The sequence below is a fragment of the Erpetoichthys calabaricus genome, chromosome 18 (genome assembly GCF_900747795.2).
Source record: "Erpetoichthys calabaricus chromosome 18, fErpCal1.3, whole genome shotgun sequence".
In the NCBI taxonomy this organism is placed as follows: Eukaryota; Metazoa; Chordata; class Cladistia; order Polypteriformes; family Polypteridae; genus Erpetoichthys; species Erpetoichthys calabaricus.
In genome coordinates this window covers 2,625,142-2,644,865 of record NC_041411.2, presented here as the reverse complement: position 1 = coordinate 2,644,865, position 19,724 = coordinate 2,625,142, and the positions used below count along the sequence as shown (strand labels likewise).

The 19,724-nt window shown below is 42.7% G+C and overlaps 1 protein-coding gene across 1 annotated transcript in view; it reads right to left on the bottom strand.

Annotated features, from left to right (window-relative positions):
- Window positions 1-19,393, bottom strand: part of rbm19 (RNA binding motif protein 19) — a 120,215-nt gene extending 100,822 nt beyond the window's left edge. The window contains 9 exon segments of the mRNA XM_028824397.2: window positions 1,278-1,481; window positions 1,582-1,653; window positions 3,755-3,833; window positions 10,408-10,470; window positions 10,671-10,903; window positions 11,099-11,291; window positions 15,454-15,597; window positions 18,701-18,883; window positions 19,235-19,393. Coding sequence (XP_028680230.2) covers window positions 1,278-1,481; window positions 1,582-1,653; window positions 3,755-3,833; window positions 10,408-10,470; window positions 10,671-10,903; window positions 11,099-11,291; window positions 15,454-15,597; window positions 18,701-18,883; window positions 19,235-19,270 — 1,207 coding nt within the window. The 5' untranslated portion in view covers window positions 19,271-19,393.
- Between the last annotated feature and the right edge of the window lie 331 nt (window positions 19,394-19,724).

The following is a 19,724-nucleotide window of genomic DNA, read 5'->3' as shown; positions in this document are numbered from 1 at the left end:
ATCATGTTAATAAATGTGGTTGAATTGCATCCCAGCCTCTGGTAAGAGACGGCCTGCTGGACACAACAACAACAACATTCATTTCTAGAGCACATTTTCATACAAACAATGAGCTCAGAGTGCTTTACATGATGGAGAAAAAAAAGACAAAATAATAATTAAAATTAGAGAACACTAACTAACATAGAATAAAAGTAAGGTCCGATGGCCAGGGAGGACAGAAAAAACAAAAAAAAACCTCCAAACAGCTGGAGAAAAAAATAAAATCTGCAGGGGGTCCGAGGCCACGAGACCACCCAGCCGGTCCCCTCTAGGCATTCTACCTAAACATCAATGACCTCAATCAGTCCTCATGGTATTCAGAGCTCTCATGGAAGGACTTGATGATGACGGTCACGTGGACACAGTGAAACTGAAGATGCTCGAGTACCACGAAGGAGACGGGCAACCTCCTCTGCTGCACGGCAGCCACAAATGAAACCAGTTTGTTTATGGAGCGCTGACTGCAGGCACCCAGCAAGTAACTCAGTCATGTTGGAGCTGATCAGGGAGAGTCGGGGGGTCCTCTCTTGGTATAGGATCATAGCCAAGTCACTTGAGGAATTATTTCTGGTGGTGGCAACAGACACGTCTAACATTTTAAAGGGCAGAGTCAACAGCAAGTCCCCGACACCTCAGTGGTGGCCGTAGTTCAGCAGTGATTTAACGGAGAGATGTCACTGGGCTCCGTTTACGTGAATCACTTCCAGAAACCCTTGGTGTTCCCGTGTGTCTTATATGTACTCGGGGTGTATTTTAGTAACTTGTAAAGTTTGTGTTTGCATTTACTTGTGAATCTGTCACAGCACACTGAGCCTGCACTCAGTCAAGGGCGCTACAGCTGAACTCAACTGGTAGTAATCTGTTTGGTTCATAATCAAACTTCCCTTTTACCCCCAAACTATCTTTTAATAAAAATCTGTTTTAACCATTAATTTTCTAAATGTTTATCTAAAAAACTTTAACTCAACCCACTGCATTATTCCCCTATCAATATAAACAGTGCATTATTTTTCCATCAATGCAATCACAGCAGTAGTTCACCTTACGGAGATGTCCCAAACAAGATAAAAAGACATCTTAAAAAGTGCACAGCGAGTGGCAAACTTAACCCCTGCTCTTGGCTGCGTACTTCGCTAAAAGAAACAAAAGTCGAGTATTGTCAAAATGCATTTCCGCGATCTCCTTGGACTCATAAGGACTTGACGCTTATTCTTTCCACCCAGCTTCACACCCACCGTATTTGCTGAACAGGTTGGACACATCTTCTTCTGAACATGTATACGGAAGGTTCCGGACAAAAATCCTTCCAGATTCTGCCAAATCCTCCTCTTCCTCGTCTTCCTTCAAATTTCGACTAAATTCAGTTGGTTTACTTTGATGTTTACCTGCACCACTATGTTTAGGAGCAGATGCAGCAAAAATTTCTATATAGCGCCCACCTAAAAACACAGAGAATGTGTAAGAAATGCAGGGCAGCACTGTTAGAATAGCTGTCACGTACGATTGTATATGGGTTTATATTCGGCTAAAAGGACTCACCCATATAGTCTTTGTTTCTTTGCATAGCCTTCTTGATCTCGTCTTCAGATTTAAAATCAACATAGATACAACCTGGAGGTAAAAGAAGAGGAGGAATACATGAATGACAGCAAACAAGGCAATACAGGCCATCTCTTTGGGTTTTATGCAGTCTTACACAGCTCTGTAAAGTACGTATTAGATGTTATCAGAGGAAGATAATAAAGAAATGCAGCCTGCAGTTACCAAAAGTGCTCAGGCACCACCTGTAGATGAAAAGAGAGCCTGCTGTACTGGACCTCTCTGTTTAGAGCGCGGGTGTCAAACTGTGAGAGCCGCAGTGGCTGCTGGTTTTCATTCTAACCTTCTCCTTAATTAGTGACCAGTTTTGGCTGCTAATTAATTTCTTTTTCCTTTAATTAACTTGACTCGGACCCCTTATTTGTTTCTTTTACCTTAATTAACAGCCAAACAATATTGGGACACAAAACGAGCCCCCACATGACCAGCTAACCTGTGCCCATCACACAATATGTGAAAATAAAGAAAGGTGGAGGTCTCAGTAAGGTTGACAAAACATTCTGACGGTCTTCAAAACAGAAAATCAACAGTTTTAGAAATGTCTGCCGTAGCAGAATGAGAGCAGCAACAAGCCATAGAATTAAATAAAAGGGTTTAATTAACAGCAAGAATCAGCTTCTCATTAAGAAACTGCTTGGAGTTTGAAGCCCCACTTTAGCTGGTCACCTGTCAGCTCATTTCATGTATCATTTCTGTTTGGCTACCATTTAATGATGAAAAGAATCAATTCAGAGGACTGAATCCTTAAAACCAGGCCTGTTAAACTGAAGGGAAAAGAAGTTAATTAACAGCAAAACCTGGTCACTGATTAGGAAAAGGGTTAGAATGAAAACCTGCAGCCCACCAGGACTGGAGTTCGACACCCCTGGTTTAGTGCAATCTCTAGAAATGTATTTCAAATATAAATTAATCAAGCAAGAGGGGATCATTCGGCCCATCACAGTCACTTTACAGACTGATGGTGAGATGGCAAACTCTGCTACCTCAAACTCCCAGCCCACCACACTTGTATGGTTTTGCTGTTCTCCCAGTGTCTTCATGTGTGTTTCTTCAGTTTTCCTTCCAGTTTGGTTGCCTGGTGAGTGTAAATTGGCCCCAGTGGGGATGTGTATCCTTATGATGGGCTGCCGTTCTCAGTTCCCACTGTTCCCAGTGTTTGACGGTGTGTCTGTGTATTAGGGTATCTATATAACCCTGTCATTTCAGTCACGTTAAAGCTCCGTGTTGAGTGAAGATGTGCGTCTTGATTTCTGTCACAACTGCAGTATGGAATTCACTATTTAAAAGAAACAGTTCTGCTTTGAAATTGGAGATGTTTATTACCTGCATAATTCACTCGACAAGTTCCTTCTCCTTAGCCTGCCAGAGACTGACGATTTGATAAGTCAAAGGATGTACTTTGTTGCTCTTCTTTGCATGGCATCAGTTTGTAGGGTCAGTATTGTTACACGTGGGGTGTACCGTCAAATTCGTATACTCCTGTTATGACCTCATTATATTTAAAACCATTTTCTTGCAATCTTGAAAAGGTAGGAGTGGGTGTGCTTTGTTTGGAGTAATTAAGTGAATAGGTTTTAGCTCGTGGAATTCACATATTCACTTATTACACCAAACATATCACACCACCTCCATTCCTACCTTTTCAGGATTGCTAGAAAATATAATGAGATCATCCCAATGTTTCCAGGACAAAGTCATAAAAACGGCACAAGGCACACTTCAGTTAACAATCCCAAAATGGCAGTTTATTATGAACAGTTCAGCCAAAGTGTCTCTGGAGTGTTGGCAGTGGTGGCTTGGAGGCTAAAGATACCTGGCAGGTTGCAGGTTCAAGTCCTGTTACTGCCAGAAGGGATCCTACTCCATTGGGCCCTTGAGCTGTATAATGGCTGACCCCCAAAGGTCATGTGAAAAGACAGTTTCCCCTCGGGGATTTGTAAAGTCTATCAAATCAAAAATAAAAAAGTCAAACGGAATACAGAAATAACATGCAAAATTCATAGGGGAAGTTGACCTTCGTGGGACAGAACCCCAGGGCCAAGCGGTGCAGTGCCCCCCACTATAACACCAGGCTTTGTTAGACTGTAAGGAAACAAAATGTCACTTAACTCACCGGTTTTGTTCCCATGATTATTCCTGACAATGCGAATATCTGCAGGCTTTAGAGGAGTAAAGAATTCTCGGACCTGTTCCTGCAGAGGGGAGAAGCAGACATTTACAGTCATATGAAAAAGTTTGGGACCCCCTCTCAGCCTGCATAATAATTGACTCTCCTTTCAACAATAAAGATAACAGTGGTCTGTCTTTCATCTCCTAGGAGTACTGCGGTGTTTTCCGAAACTAAGATTTTTAGTGACGCAGGATCTAGTCGTATGAAATTAAATCAAATATGAAAAACTGGCTGTGCACAAATGTGGGTCCCCTTGTCATTGTGCTGATTTGAATGCCTGTCACTGCTAAATGCTGATTACTTGGTTGATGAGCTCATTAAGCCTTGAACTTCATAGACAGTTGTGTCCAACCATGAGATATAAAAGTATTTAAGGTGGTCAATTACAAGTTGTGCTTCCTTCCCTTTGACTCTCCTCTGAAGAGTGACAGCATGGGATCCTCAAAGCAACTCTCCAAAGATCTGAACACAAAGATTGTTCAGTCTCATGGTTTAGGGAAAGGCTACAAAAAAGCTATTTCAGAGGTCTAAACTGTCATTTTCAGCTGTAAGGAATGGAATCAGGAAATGGAAGGCCACAGGCACAGTTGCTGTTAAACCCAGGTCTGGCAGGCCAAGAAAAATACTGGTGTGGCATATGAGCAGGATTGTGAGAATGGTGACAGACAACCCACAGATCACCTCCAAAGACCTGCAAGAACATCTGGCTGCAGATGGTGTATCTGTACATCGTTCTACAATTCAGCGCAATTTGCACAAAGAACATCTGTATGGCAGGGTGATGAGAAAGAAGCCACATGCTGTGGGACTGTGTGGCTAGTTCAGGGACTGGGGCCCTTGTTAAAGTCGAGGGTCAGATGAATTCAACCCAATATCAACCAATTCTTCAGGATAATGTTCAAGCATCAGTCACAAAGTAGAAGTTACGCAGGGGTTGGATATTCCAACAAGACAATGACCCAAAACACAAAGGCATTCATGCAGAGGGAGAAGTACAATGTTCCGGAATGGCCGTCACAGTCCCCTGACTTGAACATCATCGAAAATCTATGGGATAATTTGAAGCAGGCTGTCCATCAAACTGAACTGAACTGGAGAGATTTGGTATGAAGAATGGTGAACAATACCTCCATCCAGAATCAGACTCTCATCAGAGGCTATAGGAGGACAGCGTCTAGAGGACAAAAGGAGGCTCAACTAAGTATTGATGTCATATCTCTGTTGGGGTGCCCACATTTATGCACCTGTCTAATTTTGTTCTGATGCATATTGCATATTTTCTGTTAATCCAATAAACGTAATGTCACTGCTGAAATCCTACTGTTACCATAAGGCATGTCAGATATTAAAAGGAAGTTGCTACTTTGAAAGCTCAGCCAAAGAGAAACAAAAATCCAAAGAATTAAGAGGGGTTCCCAAACTTTTTCATATGACTGTATACAAATGTAAAGAATTATTATTATTACGAAGACATTTCAGTACTTTATTATAATTCTTCACCTACTTACTACTTATTGAAATACCACATTTTCCATCATTTGCTAGTGGTTTTTCCTGGGAACGCCAGGAGAAGCTCAGTCTGAGCCGCTGTACATTTTTACAAGTGGCCTTCTCTGTGTTAATGTTGAAGAAGGTTAGAGCTTCTCAAAACATTCCCAATAAATGTCCCTGTGTGCAGCAAAAGTGGAGTCGGTAAAAAAGGAAAACTGTCTTCTGCAGTGAAGTGCACTAAATATAACGGCCAGGTCTCACGTTCTAGTATCTGGGTAAAAAGCACCCTATGGCATGTATAAAAACAGACTGGGACAGAAAAAGCATGGACTTGTCGTTTAATCATTCTTGACAATCACAGGCCTTTTAGAACTTAAGAGGAGGTGATTGGGGAGTAAAGTTTATTACAGTCTGTGCCCATTTCTGCAAATCTCCAAATTCTCTCTGAAGACTCTACTTTACCAAATAATGAGTCCCAGAGGGTGTGTTACCCTTTCAGCATGTCTGTCTTGGACTACTGCAGTCTGTCTCGGTTACGAGTCTGTACTCAGATGAACCACAATGACCTGTAAATTGTTTTTTATAAAACTGGCAGAAAGTTCATGTTTTTATGTTATCTAAATATATGCATACATTCTTTCATTGATATCCAACTGTTTAATCTTCATTTAGAACGACTAGACAGTTTACAACATTAACAATCAAGGGAACAGGAGACAGCAAGAGGTGGCACAGATAAAGCACCCAGGAACAAAGGTTTTAGGCAGAGCTGCTGTCCATCCCCAGTAATTTTTATACAGGTCTTTCATCTGCTACTATTGGTCTATCCTTAATAAATGCATCTTTGCTTCAGTTATTCAAAATATGCAAACAACGTTAGATAAAGGGGCACCTGGGCTGGTGAGATCGCCACTTACTTTCACACAGGATTAGCAGGCTGCGTGGTGTAAGTAGCACATCTTTGATTGGTAACTGGTGTTGTAAGACCTCCTCTGCCTCGGTTATTTCTGGGGACCAAAGAATATCAGCTTTTAGGTTCAGGTCATATCCCAGGACGCCTGAAAGGATATTAGCCTCCATGTGTCAGGGAGACTCAATTACAGTCCTAGAGGGCCGCAGCGGCTGCAGGTTTTTGTTCCATCCACTTTCATAATTAGAAGCCAGGCCTAACAGATTAATGGCTAGTTAGTGCTTTCATTCCTCCAAGACAAAAATTGAATATTTTTGTTTTCAAAGAACTTTACCCGTATATTTTGTGGTTCTTCCCTTCTCTTTCATTTATTTCAAACCATTTCATTAACACAGATACCTCATGATGCATGTACATGGGTTAAAATGGAAGAACGTTAGCAGGAGAGCTGCTGGTTCCTCTGTCATCCGCACCTCATTGTTACCCGACGGCAGGTTAAGAAAATGGGAAACAAGTAAAAGCCAAATGTACCTCTTTAAACTTAAACAGGCAATTAAGAGTTCTGAATTGTAACAAGTGAGTTAACTCCAAACTGATCTCAAAATATACTGTGTATTGCTCTATTGGCAATTAAATAAGTTGTAGTTAAGAAACTGTAAAAGCAAAAACCTGCAGCCACTGCTGACCACCATGACTGTAATCGAGTACCTCCGGTCAAGATTACCACCAGGGACCAAACTATATCAGCCTTTAGGTTTAGATTTCATATGGGGACCACCCCTGGGTTGTTTGTGCCACAGCTAGTGAAACCCTACATGGTGCTGAAGAGAGAAGTTATGGAGGCATCACTCATAATCAGTGCTTATGTGGAGAGATGTGTGTGTCTGTCTGCCTTTCTGTGTATGATTAGTGTAGACCAATCCAAAATCAGACATGTCGAGTTCCACTCGCTTCACGATAATACAACATCATTTGAGAAACCAATTAAATGTAATATGTGAGCCACTAGCAGTGCTGCATACTGGGAAGATCCAATGGAAATGTCATCCTGAACGTGGCAGAGAGAAGCAGCAGTAAATTGGACTACTAAGGAGGTACTGGGGGATTTGGAAATTGTAGAGAGAGAAGAGCAGCGTAGATTAAACAGGCTGAAATCAAACAAATCACCAGGACCAGATAATATTTACCACAGAGTTCTTAAGGAGGCTAGCGAGTACAGATAGAATCCCTTGACTCAAATTTTTAAGAAATCACTGTGCACTAGACTAGAGAGATTCCAAAGGACTGGAAAATGGCAAATATTATCCCATTATATAAAAAGGGTGACCAGGCAGATCCAAGCAACTCTACGGCAGCAAGGTTAACGTGGATCACAGGAAAATTAATAGAATGAATTTTTAAGGATAAGATTGAGCAGCACATGGCAAGTACAAGAGTTTTACTGAAGAGTCAGCAGAAGATGGAGGCCGTGTTTTACTAACATGCTGGAATTCCATGAGGAAGCTACTGAAGTATAAAAACAGAGTGGAGCACATGATATTATTTATCTGGACTAAAGCATCTGATAAGGTGCCACATGAGAGGGTGGGCATCAAACTAAAAGAAGTTGCAGTCCAGGGTGCTGTGTGCAGATGGGTGCAGAATTGGCACAGACACAGGGAGTAGAGGGTGATGGTGTGAGGAACCTCTTCAGAACTGGCCGATGTTAAGAGTGGTGACCAGCAGGGGTCAGTGCTGGGGCTGCTGCTTTTTTAATATTTATAAATGATTTGGATAGGAATATAAGTGACTCTGGAGATGATACCAAGATAGGTGGATTAGCTGATAATCTGGAATCCTTTAAATCATCACAGAGGGACTTGGACAGCAGACAGGCTTAGGCAGATTTGTGGACAATGAAATGTCAGTTAATGTAAAGAATTACATGTACAGTTGTGCTTGAAAGTTTGTGAACCCTTTAGAATTGTCTATATTTCTGCATAAATGTGACCTAAAACATCATCAGATTTTCACTCAAGTCCTAAAAGTAGATAAAGAGAAACCAGCTAAACAAATGAGACAAAAATATTATACTCGGTCATTTATTTATTAAGGAAAAGGATCGAATATTAAATATTTGTGAGTGGCAAAACTTTGTGAACTTTTGCTTTCAGTATCTGGTGTGACCCCCCATTGCAGCAATAACTGCAACTAAACATTTCCAGTAACTGTTTATCAGTCCTGCACACCGGCTTGGAGGAATTTTCTCCCATTCCTCCGTACAGAACAGCTTCAACTCTGGGACGATGGTGGGTTTCCTCGCATGAACTGCTCACTTCAGGTCCTTCCACAACATTTCAATTGGATGAAGGTCAGGACTTTGACTTGGCCATTCCAAAACATGAACTTTATCCTTTTTTAATCATTCTTTGGTAGAACGACTTGTGTGTTTAGGGTCGTTGTCTTGCTGCATGACCCACCTTCTCTTGAGATTCAGTTCATGGACAGATGTCCTGACATTTTCCTTTAGAATTATCTGATATAATTCAGAATTCATTGTTCCACCAATGAGGGCAAGCCGTCCTGGCCCAGATGCAGCAAAACAGGCCCAAACCATGATACTACCACCACCATGTTTCACAGATGGGATGATAAGGTTCTAATGCTGGAATGCAGGGTTTTCCTTTCTGCAAACAACGCTTTTCATTTAAACCAAAAAGTTCTATTTTGGTCTCATCCGTCCACAAAACATTCTTCCAATAGCCTTCTGGTTTGTCCACGTGATCTTTAATAGCAAACTGCAGACGAGCAGCAATGTTTTCTTTGGAGAACAGTGGCTTTCTCCTTGCAACCCTGCCATGCACACCATTGTTGTTCAGTGTTCCCGATGGTGGACTCATGAACATGAACATTAGCCAATGTGAGAGAGGCCTTCAGTTGCTTACAAGTTACCCTGGGGTCCTTTGTGACCTCGCCGACTATTACACACCTTGCTCTTGGAGTGATCTTTGTTGGTCGACCACTCCTGGGGAGGGTAACAATGGTCTTGCATTTCCTCCATTTGTACACAATCTGTCTGACTGTGGATTGGTGGAGTCCAAACTCTTCAGAGATGGTTTTGTAACCTTTTCCAGCCTGATTAGCATCAACAACTCTTTTTGTGAGGTCCTCAGAAATTTCCTTTGTTCGTGCCATGATACACTTCCACAGACACGTGTTGTGAAGAGCAGACTTTGATAGATCCCTGTTCTTTAAATAACACAGGGTGCCCACTCATACCTGATTGTCATCCCATTGATTGAAAACACCGGACTTGAATTTCACCTTCATACTAACTGCTAATCCTAGAGATTCACTTTTGCCACTCACAAATATGTAATATTCGATCATTTTCCTTAATAAATAAATCACCATGTATAATATTGTTGTCTCATTTGTTTAACTGGTTTCTCTTTATCTACTTTTAGGACTTGAGTGAAAATCTGATGATGTTTTAGGTCATATTTATGCAGAAATATAGACAATTCTAAAGGGTTCACAAACTTTCAAGCACAACTCTAGGAAGTAAAAACAGGAGTTCTGAATGCACAGTGGGAGGTCTGAAAATCCACCAAGTCCACCTTATGAGAAGGATTTAGTAGTCACAGTGGACTTGACACTATCAACTGCCAGGCTGTGTTCAGAAGCCATTAAGAAGGCTAACAGACTGTCAGGTTATATAGCGCCTTGATGTGTGGAGTACAAGTCACAGGAGGTTCTGCTCAGGCTTTATATCACACTGGTGAGGCCTCATCTGCAGTCCTGGGTGCAGTTTGGGTCTCCAAGTTACAAAAAGAACATAGCAGCACAAGAAAAGGTGCAGAGAAGAGCGACTAGGCTGATTACGGGGGGCTACAGGGGATGAATTAGGAGGAACGATTAAAAGAGCTGAGCCTTTACAGTTTAAGCAAAAGAAGATGAAGAGAAGACCTGACTAAAGTGTTTACTACCAAGTAGTGTGGTGGACAGTAGGACTTTAGGGATTTTTAAAATTGGACTTGATGTTAATTTAGAAGCATTAAGTGGATAGCACTGGCGAGATTTGTCGGGCTGAACGGCCTGTTCTCGTCTAGACTGTTTGAATGTTCTAAAAATGAACCACTGTTACACACTGCTAGACTAACAGCGACTCCAGTCCAAAAAAGGCATCAGCTCTTTAGCCAAAATTTGTTCTCACCTCTGTTACATTAAATGGTGCCCCTCTGAGCTTCACAGTGTAAAGTGTAGTAGGTGCCATCTGCTAGTGAGAGAAAAAAATAGATATAATTAGAATTTACTAATTACAATGACACATGCAAACAGAACCCCGTCACCGCACTCTTGGTTGACGTCCTGTGTGATTTTAAAGAGACATGTGCTGCTGCCTTTTATTTGTCAGACAACAGAATTGTGCCCACGTATAAAGTGTGCCACCAGGCCGGTCCACAGCGCTGCACACACCTGTTTGGCTTTGCTGCCCGCTGTCTTTTTCTCCGGCTTCACTACAGATGGAGCTCCTTTTCCACTCTCACTCTCCTTCTCTGGCACCAGTTTCTCTTTTTCATCATCCTGTTCACTGTCGCTCTCGTTCTCAGTGTCACTGTCACTCTCTTCAACAGTCTTCACAACCTTTGTGCGTAAATACTGCATATCCGATAGGGCCGTACTTTTAGCTTTACTGCTATTGGAGTCGGCTAAAAAAAAAAAAAAAAAAAAAAAAATCAGAAATACATTTTTCACCAAATGAGCAGAAATTCTCCGATTTATCAGGCTGCACAGCAGACAACAGACAATCTCCTCTGCTGAATACACAATAACGTATCTCCCCGTGGTTTGTGTTTAGAGCCAGATTACCATTCCAAAAAGATCTACAACTTCTTCTCTCTTACCATTCACTTGTGTATCCTCATCTTCATCACTTTTCTCCTCAGAGTCGGAGTCAAAGTTCAGGTAATCGGATGCAGCTGCCTCCTTCGTGGGCCCCGTCTTCAGTGTGGTCAGGTTGTCGTTGGCCCATGCTGGGGCCTGTGTGCGATTTTTGTGCACCGCTACAAACTCCTGAAATTCAGTGGAGGCGTCCAACTGCAGGGATACAAACAGAGTCAGTAAAGCCCACCAAAGAGAAGAAGGAGACAGAAAAATGGTGTCCATGTTAGAGCATTCATTAAACCAAAAACAAATATTCTTTACAGAAAAAAATGCAGAAGATGAGCTGACATGGAGAGAACAGATTGTTTCAAAGGTATTGAGACCCCTGAACCTTTTCCTTTTGATGCTAAAACTGCAAGTCTTAAGTGGCTGCATGATTTGAAATCAGGCCTTAAACTGAACAAAATGCTGCCTTCCGTAATTAAAACATTCTTTTTGTGCGTGCTGTCCTTGTCAGGTCTTGAGTGTCTGTCTGTCTGTTTGTCTGTCTTTGTAAAATGCACTGAAGCAGCCCCAAGTATCAGGGGCTTCAGCGAGCGGACACCCCACTGCTGTCTTGGTGTCTGCAGTTTCATACATCACGTTTAGAACATAACTCTGCTAAGCCAGCCACGAAACTCAAGTATGGGACGGGGCACCAAGACAGAGTAGTTTGAAGAGCTGGAAAATCTGCTTTACTTTGCCTTAATTGTACTATGGAATGATGTTACTGTGTAGAAACACACACAAGCTGGTCAGACTGCTTCATCGTAAGAGAAACCAAAACTGTAAATAGATGAGTAACGTCACTTGACACAAATTTACTAGTAACTAGCCATCCCCTGTGACGAAGTGAAACAGGACCGTAAGGAGGGCCCTGCCCGGCTGCCCACCTCTCCGATTAGCGGTAATAAATCGATACTGCAAGTGAACTATAATACTTAGCACTATGAGAGAAGTCACAAAATCAACTAATGTTCAAATTATAGGAAAAAAACCCGATCTAAATCCGTTAAGTAGTTCTGTTGTGAAAAGCGGACAGACATACAGACGTTGGATTTTATAGAGAGAGAGATGTTACAATAGTTGAGAGCAATGTCAGTTTGGTAAGTCAGTCACGCTGAACTGCAACAAGCCAATGACTAACAAATGGAAAGCGTATCATTTCTTGGCACCATGGAAAGTGCATTCGTATAAAATCTTCACACATTCCAACATTCAGCATCACTGCGACAATTGTGTGGTCTGCTTATGTGGCAGCTTTATTACAGCACAACACAGCATTCTCTTACCCACTCCCTCCATTTCAGGGCCATGGGCAGCTCAGGCCTATGGGGGCCAAGTGTCCACCTCACACAAGAGAAAGCAGGAGAAGAACCATAAACAGGCCAGCGATTCAAAGCCTAAAGTCAGTCCGATAGTCCGTCTACTCAGAGTCAACACCCAATATTGTAGTAAGGAATTCAAAATCTAAAGAGCAATGTGGAACTAACGCATGAAGCTTGCATTCTTAGAATACAGTAGACCCCCGCCTCAGTCGTTCGCGGACTTTTCCTGAGAACCTAACTAGTAATTGTTAGCGGAAACAGCAAATATCCTCTACATTTTTTTTATGACTTTTTTCGTGGCAATACTGCACTGTAGAGAGAACACAAGCAACCACAGAGGAAAACACGGCTTATGATGGTGAAATTAGCCAATCCGAGAGTGTTATTCGTTTCTCCTTGCTGCTCATTGGCTGCTGCTCTGTGACGCATCTCTGGCAGACGTAGCCCAGCATTCCCCCATCATAACAGTTTACTGCGTGTTGCTATGTCGAGTATTTCTCTGAGCGTTCTCGTGTTTTTTGTTTTGTTCGTCTTAAAGCCCTAAGATGCCACCCAAAAGCCCTGCACCTTCTAAGGCTTCTGACCAATGCATCGAAGCGCCAGAAAAAGTTTAAGACACTCCAGAAGGTTGAACTACTGGATTTGCTCCCGGAACTAAAAAAATTAGTGCGGTGCGCTGGCACCCTACCCGGGGATTTGTTCCTGCCTTGCGCCCAGTGTTGGCTGGGATTGGCTCCAGCAGACCCCCGTGACCACCCAGTGTTAGGATATAGCAGGTTGGATAATGACTGACTGACTGACTAAAAAGTTATGCCGTAGTAGCCACCTGAGGAGCTTTGCTGTGCAGTCATTATCTTCATTACATACCTTCATCATACTGCACAGCTAATTCATCATCATCATCTTCAATCAATATCATTCATTATTGGTGAGTACCCGTACATTTTACTGTAAATTAAATTATTACATATTTACTCTACTTATACCAAAGACTGACAGCACATACCAAAGAAAACGCGCTTGCATGAATGACGGTAACATCGGTATTTAACATTCTAGCACTGCGGGTGACATCAGTACGGTACTGGACAGTAGACGGCTTTACCTTTACATTCTTCTTTTTAGGATAATGTATTAAGCTGAGGTTGAAATGAAATTAAAGTGTTTTGGGAGCTTTAGGGTTTAAACTATAAAAACAGGCATTTTTTTGACCACATCTAAAATTCACGGTTTTTCACAATTTGTGGGTGGTCTAGGAACGTAACCCCCGCGAATTTCAGGGGTCGTCTGTATTCATAAACTTGGACAGTGATGCATTTGATACGCTCATCGCATCCACCGTCTAACTTCCAGGACGTCATGACAATGGCAAAACTAAAATGGCAGTGCCTCCATTAAAAAAACAAAATGGCAACCAACACAACACAAAATAATTTTACTAACTGAAAACAATTTGTGAAATGAAAATTAATGGAAAAAGGGCCGTTTAAGAAAACTACCAAACATAAGTAACGGCAAGGATGAAGTAAGCGAGGAGCCGACTCCTCTAGGTGGCACAGTGGTTAGCTGCACAGTCCTGGGTGCAAACGGGGTTCTTTCCTTTAATCTACCTTGGGCAGTGGCGTAGCTAGGGGCGGGCGGAGGGGGCAATCCACCCCGGCCGGCACATTTTCGTGTCGTTAACAATCTAAATGTGTTCTTGCTCATCCCCACCTATCACTTGTACACCACACCGGTTGTGGTTTTAATTATATTAAACTAATAATCAGAACATGGCTTATCAGTGCGTCTGTACTATATTCTTGTCTAGTTGATGCTTATAAATAATTATATGTGAAAAAAATATTGCTGTTTCACTCTATATAAATAAATCTATGTAAAATGTATCTTCATTTTTTTCTATACGTCATTTTAATTTTCCATTTAAATAGGTTAACATATTCAGATACGTTGGAGTGCGGCAAATTGAAGCCTCGCCCCGAGTGGCGCGAACTCGAGCTACGCCACTGACCTTGGGCACTGCAACTCTGGACATATTTTGGCCTTCATGAAAGCCTTCCCTGAATGCAATGACGAGACGCTTACACAGATTTGTCTTGCTTTACACCATCTGTGACCCACCTGTGTTTAGACGCTAGAAGCAGAAAGCAGTCAACTAATAACAACAACAGTTGGATCGGAAAGAATTACAAATTCTGCACCATGAAGATACCAAGTGATGTTAAAATGGCATCGACTGATGTGCTGCCGTCAGGTAGTTGGCTGGTTATGGAGGATCCATACTCTTGTTCTGTAGTGCACACCAGTAACACAGTGGCCCACTGCTGCCTTCAGGCCAGCTATCACGACACTCTGTAGGAGAACTGAACATCTGCTCCTCGCATAACACGCTCAGAGCAAAAAACATTTAAACTGGGAACGCACTAAAGGAGGAGGTCATTAAAGGGACCTGGACTTGTGTGACGTTGATCAAATATTTAAATCACAGCCCCCCTCTAATACAAGAGGACATCAGAAAAGGTGATAATTTAGACCTGGAATTTGTATCCATCCAGAGTGGACATCAGACCAGTGTCCTCCACGGGGTTGGTGAGAGGCACCAAGGCCTTCATATAATCAGACCCAAACCCAAATAATAGAAGGGCATAAAATGACAGCTTTGTATTCTGATATCATTTGCTTATCTATCCCCACAGTAACATTACACACAAAGTCTAAACTCAGTGGCGACAATGCCTAGGGATCTTAAAAGCACCAGTTCTCAATACATGAAGTTGGTGAATGTTGACTTGGTATCTTCCATCCATCCATCCATTATCCAACCCGCTATATCCTAACTACAGGGTCACGGGGGTCTGCTGGAGCCAATCCCAGCCAACACAGGGTGCAAGGCAGGAAACAAAACCCAGGCAGGACGCCAGCCCACCGCAGACTTGGTATCATCATCACATTCATTACAAGAACTCTTTCATGGGCTTGACACGCCGTTTAGGCACTTCACCCCTTACCTCATTGGTCTTGTCCTCCGACGGCTGCTTCTTCGTTGGTTTTACGGACTCCCTGACGGTGGCTGAGCCGACGCTGGGTTTCTGAGAATGCTTGCTCCAAGGTTTTGCTTTTGTGAGGTCCCCAAAGGATTTGCAGTGTTCCACCTGAAGAATTAAAATGTCTGTGAGAAATCATTATTGGTCACTTCACTTGCGACGCAAACATTACAACAGACCACTACAGTGCACTTCGTGGTGTCTTATTTGGAATACTCTGTACACAAATGTGTTTTTTATTTGTTACTTACCCCACGTTGTTTGTAGTTATGGACAGGAAAGGCGTTTAGTCTCATGTGTTTTGAGTCTTATTTAGTAATTTGTAAAATGTATACTCGCATTTTGTTTTTGATTTTACCCAAGAGCTTCTCACGGCACTCAGTGAAATGCAGTATTGAAAACAAAAACAAGAGTGGGGAGCAGTGCTGAACAACAGCAAACCAAACGTCTATGAATAGGTTTTCTGGGTCATTACAACAACATGGAGTCGGTCTCAGATTTAAGAGTCAATTTTTGGTGGAGTATTCACTCAGTGAATGGGTTTAATGTCGATTGTTGAAGCACAGAACTGGAGAGGCAGCGGCGGTCTGGTGAACCCATGGCTGTCATTACTCCCACTGTATGTGCTAACGCGAGACCTCATCTAACTGTGAGCCACACACATCAATATCACAGGACGTGTGACAACCGAATACGTAAAGACGACTTACGGTTATATGACCGGTCAATATAGTGTATACAAAAAGAAAGCTCTGCTTATTGATTTGCCCACTACACACAAGATACAAAGGTGCCTTCCTTAAACATCTGAATTAATTCTCATTATTCACCAAGTACGCCTGCAAACTCAAACGACAAATGTACTACTTCATGATGTCCATCACCCTCACTCAAGACTGCCATGTGCACCAAGAGTGCCGTTTACTCTCACTCTGCCTGCCGTTGGGGGATCTCCATTGTGGTGGTCTAACCCCACGGTTAATTCACAGTATCTGCCATATCATCTAAAGCACTACAAACGTCCAAAACACCCACCTTTCCACACACGTGAATTCATTCACACACAGGAGGGCAAACTTTACCACTTTCAGATGCACTGCATGAATGCGGCTCATCGTCAGTCTGTCATCTCTGAATGTCAGTCAGTATCAGGCTACCCAGTGTGTGAAGTTTTATGGGGCACTGGGACTGTAAACTACCTGTGATTAAATAACATGAATATACAGTATGAAGAGATAAAACTGTCTCCAATGCAAATTCACAGCCTATTACAGGTTTACTGTTTAATGCTAATTATCGGAGATTTTTCAGGTAATGAAAACAAAACTTTTTGAGGTCAGGCAATTCTACTCTACTACTGCTATGCCAGCAGGCACGAGACTTCGGAGGGCGACTAGAAGACAAGGGCCAAGTTAAAAAACAGTAGCGAGGGTCAGAACCAGGACAGACAAGCCAAGGATCGCGAGTCAGGAGGACTCACCTGGTCCGGGCACAACGACGTCTCTACCACCTCAGGGATTTGAGGCTGCCCTCCCAGATACTAAAGACTTTCTATAAAAACTCCACTGAAAGGATCCCGACAGAATGAAGGGTAAGGTTAGGTAGACTTTATTATCCCAAAAGGAAAACTGACACATGCAGAAAAGTACAAAAAACATGAGGCCTCGTTACAGAGATACAAGAAAATAAGCCAAGCAGCACACACTCGAAATTAGCATAAAGAGAAGTAATTACCTTTATCAGAACACAAAGTAATAATACTGCATTCAGCAGCATCCTTACAAGTAACCAAATTCAAAATGCTTACAGCTCTGGATATAAACAATCGGTTGTTCTTTCCCCTGAAAATCTGCTGCCTGACAGCAACAGCAGAAATGTAGGAAAAACAAGGATGGCGTCACTTAGACAGAATCAAGTCGGGCCTTTTTCTACCATGTTAATGATACAGCTCAATGACAGAGAGCCAGTCACTTTGCTGCTAATCATTAAAATCTACAATATACTAAAACACGAAGGTCTGCGTGCGTGTGTGTGTGTGTGTGTCTCTGGTCCCTTAGAGCAATCCGATTAGTCAGTTTGGCTTTGAAAAGAAGTGTGAGACGTGCCAGCAGGAGAAATGGCATAAGAGGCACACAAGGGTTGAGCAAGAAACCTCAAGAATTAGGACAGAGTCTTGGCAGGCTTTACTGACACACACTCGACAGAAGGAGCGACCGTCCAGAGAGATTCAGACACATGAGGATATCGTGGAAAGGTGCCGATGATACTTATAGGGCATGAGATAGCAAGTACTTTTAAGTTATCACCGAATAACTATTACCTGTCTATGATGGGTAATGTGGCTAGTAATTTAAGTTTTTAATGTCAAGTTTGCCAAAGCAACATATAAGAAGCAAACGTGGCAACCGATTTAATAAAAAGGAACCATTAAAAAAGTGTCACTAAGAAACTACTGAGTTTTTTAAGAATGCCCATCCTGCCGTGTTAAGTTCAAAGTTTAGCCAGTTGTCCCCAGATACCCTTTAATTAAAACTTGATCCAGTACAGTAGAATTACCGCCTGGTCTGGACACGGCCCGCAGCAGGACCACAAGGCTCTGCACAGACCGCTGCGACCACCAGCTGGCTGTGCCCTCTCTAACCTTCCAGAACTTCTACAACAAGTCATAATAATAATAATTCTTTGCATTTATATAGCGCTTTTCTCACTACTCAAAGCGCTCAGTAGTTGCGGGTTAAGGGCCTTGCTCAAGGGCCCAACAGAGCAGAGTCCCTACTGGCATTTACGGGATTCAAACCGGCAGCCTTCCGATTGCCAGTGCAGATCCCTAGGACCAGGACAAAGAAAATGATCGGAGATACCAGCCATGGGTCGCGGCTGTATGGAAAGCATTTCACTACATATTATATAATTGGATGTAACAAATCAAATTTTACTGGTTCCTGCTTTACCTAGTATTAACAGCATACTGCTATTCAAGGAGTGAGGCCTACTGGCCCATGTCTGTCCATACTGTACTCCCGATATCTCGTGATCGGTTTTACTGTTGATTTTGTCCGCTTTCTAAACGTGAGTGTGCAAGCGGCGACATCCGAATAATGCTCCGTCGCTTCATAGTGGCACGTCGGTGACAAAAGCAGCACAGCCCAGTCATCCATCTGCGGGTGGCCCCAGTCCCTCAGTGGCGAGTCCTCCCGTTTCGTTTACCTACCGTTATTCGAGAGGTGTCTATGAAACTTTTATTGAAATGCTGCAGCGCCTTCTCGGCTTCCTGCTCCGATCTGAAGCCCACAAAGCCAAACTTGCGGAACTTTCCGTCTGCCGTGAACTTCAAGCAGCAGTCCGTCAGGGTGCCGAAGGCGGCGAACATGCTGCGAAAGCGATCCTCCTTCAGCTGCCCGAAAAATAAAAAAAGAAATAAAAAAACATTTAGGATTGAACAAAAACTGGAGCATTTCGCAAAACAAGAGCAGACGATTCCGATGCAGTTGTTTTTACATTTCCAGGGTCTGAAACATTACATCTTGCCTGAAGAAGGGGCCTGAGTTTACATGAAAGCTTTCATATTGTAATCTTTATAATTAGCCAGTAAAAGGTGTCATTTTGCTTAACTTCTTACTGCAGTAAATCCATAATGGCTAACACGGTACAACACCCTTAGTACTACAGGGTCTAATAGGGGCGAGCGAAACAGCAAAGAGATGGCCGCTCTCACTGCTCTTAACAGTTTCTGAGAAGTACTTACGCCATTCGGCAGGTTCTTCACGATAAGACGAGACATGTTTCGCCCGTTCTTTCGCACTTCTCAACTGGATGGAAGTGAGAAGGTTCACCATGTAAACAGCAACGCACGTTACACACACACCGCGGCCATATTGCTTACGCAACGTCACTCCCGGCGGCGTACGTCACGCACACCACGAGACTCCGCCCATTTACGTCACGAGACAAGCCCCGGTTCAGAGCGAGTCCGAGAGGGCTGACGTGTTTTCGTGTTTTTTTTCCATAAATAAACAGTACGTGAGCAGATACACTTTGCTTTTCAGAACGCACATTTGGGTCAATCGAATGAACAATTTAGGCAAAAACATCCCTAGAGCAGGTTGTATAGCGCCTTTCCTGGGAGTTTTTCAATTCTGTGCTGTATTAGAAAGAACAGGTGAAATGCGTTTTTATAACTTTATGTTTATTGTCCACAATTGGAAATTTCGACAAGAGCGCATTACAAGGCATGT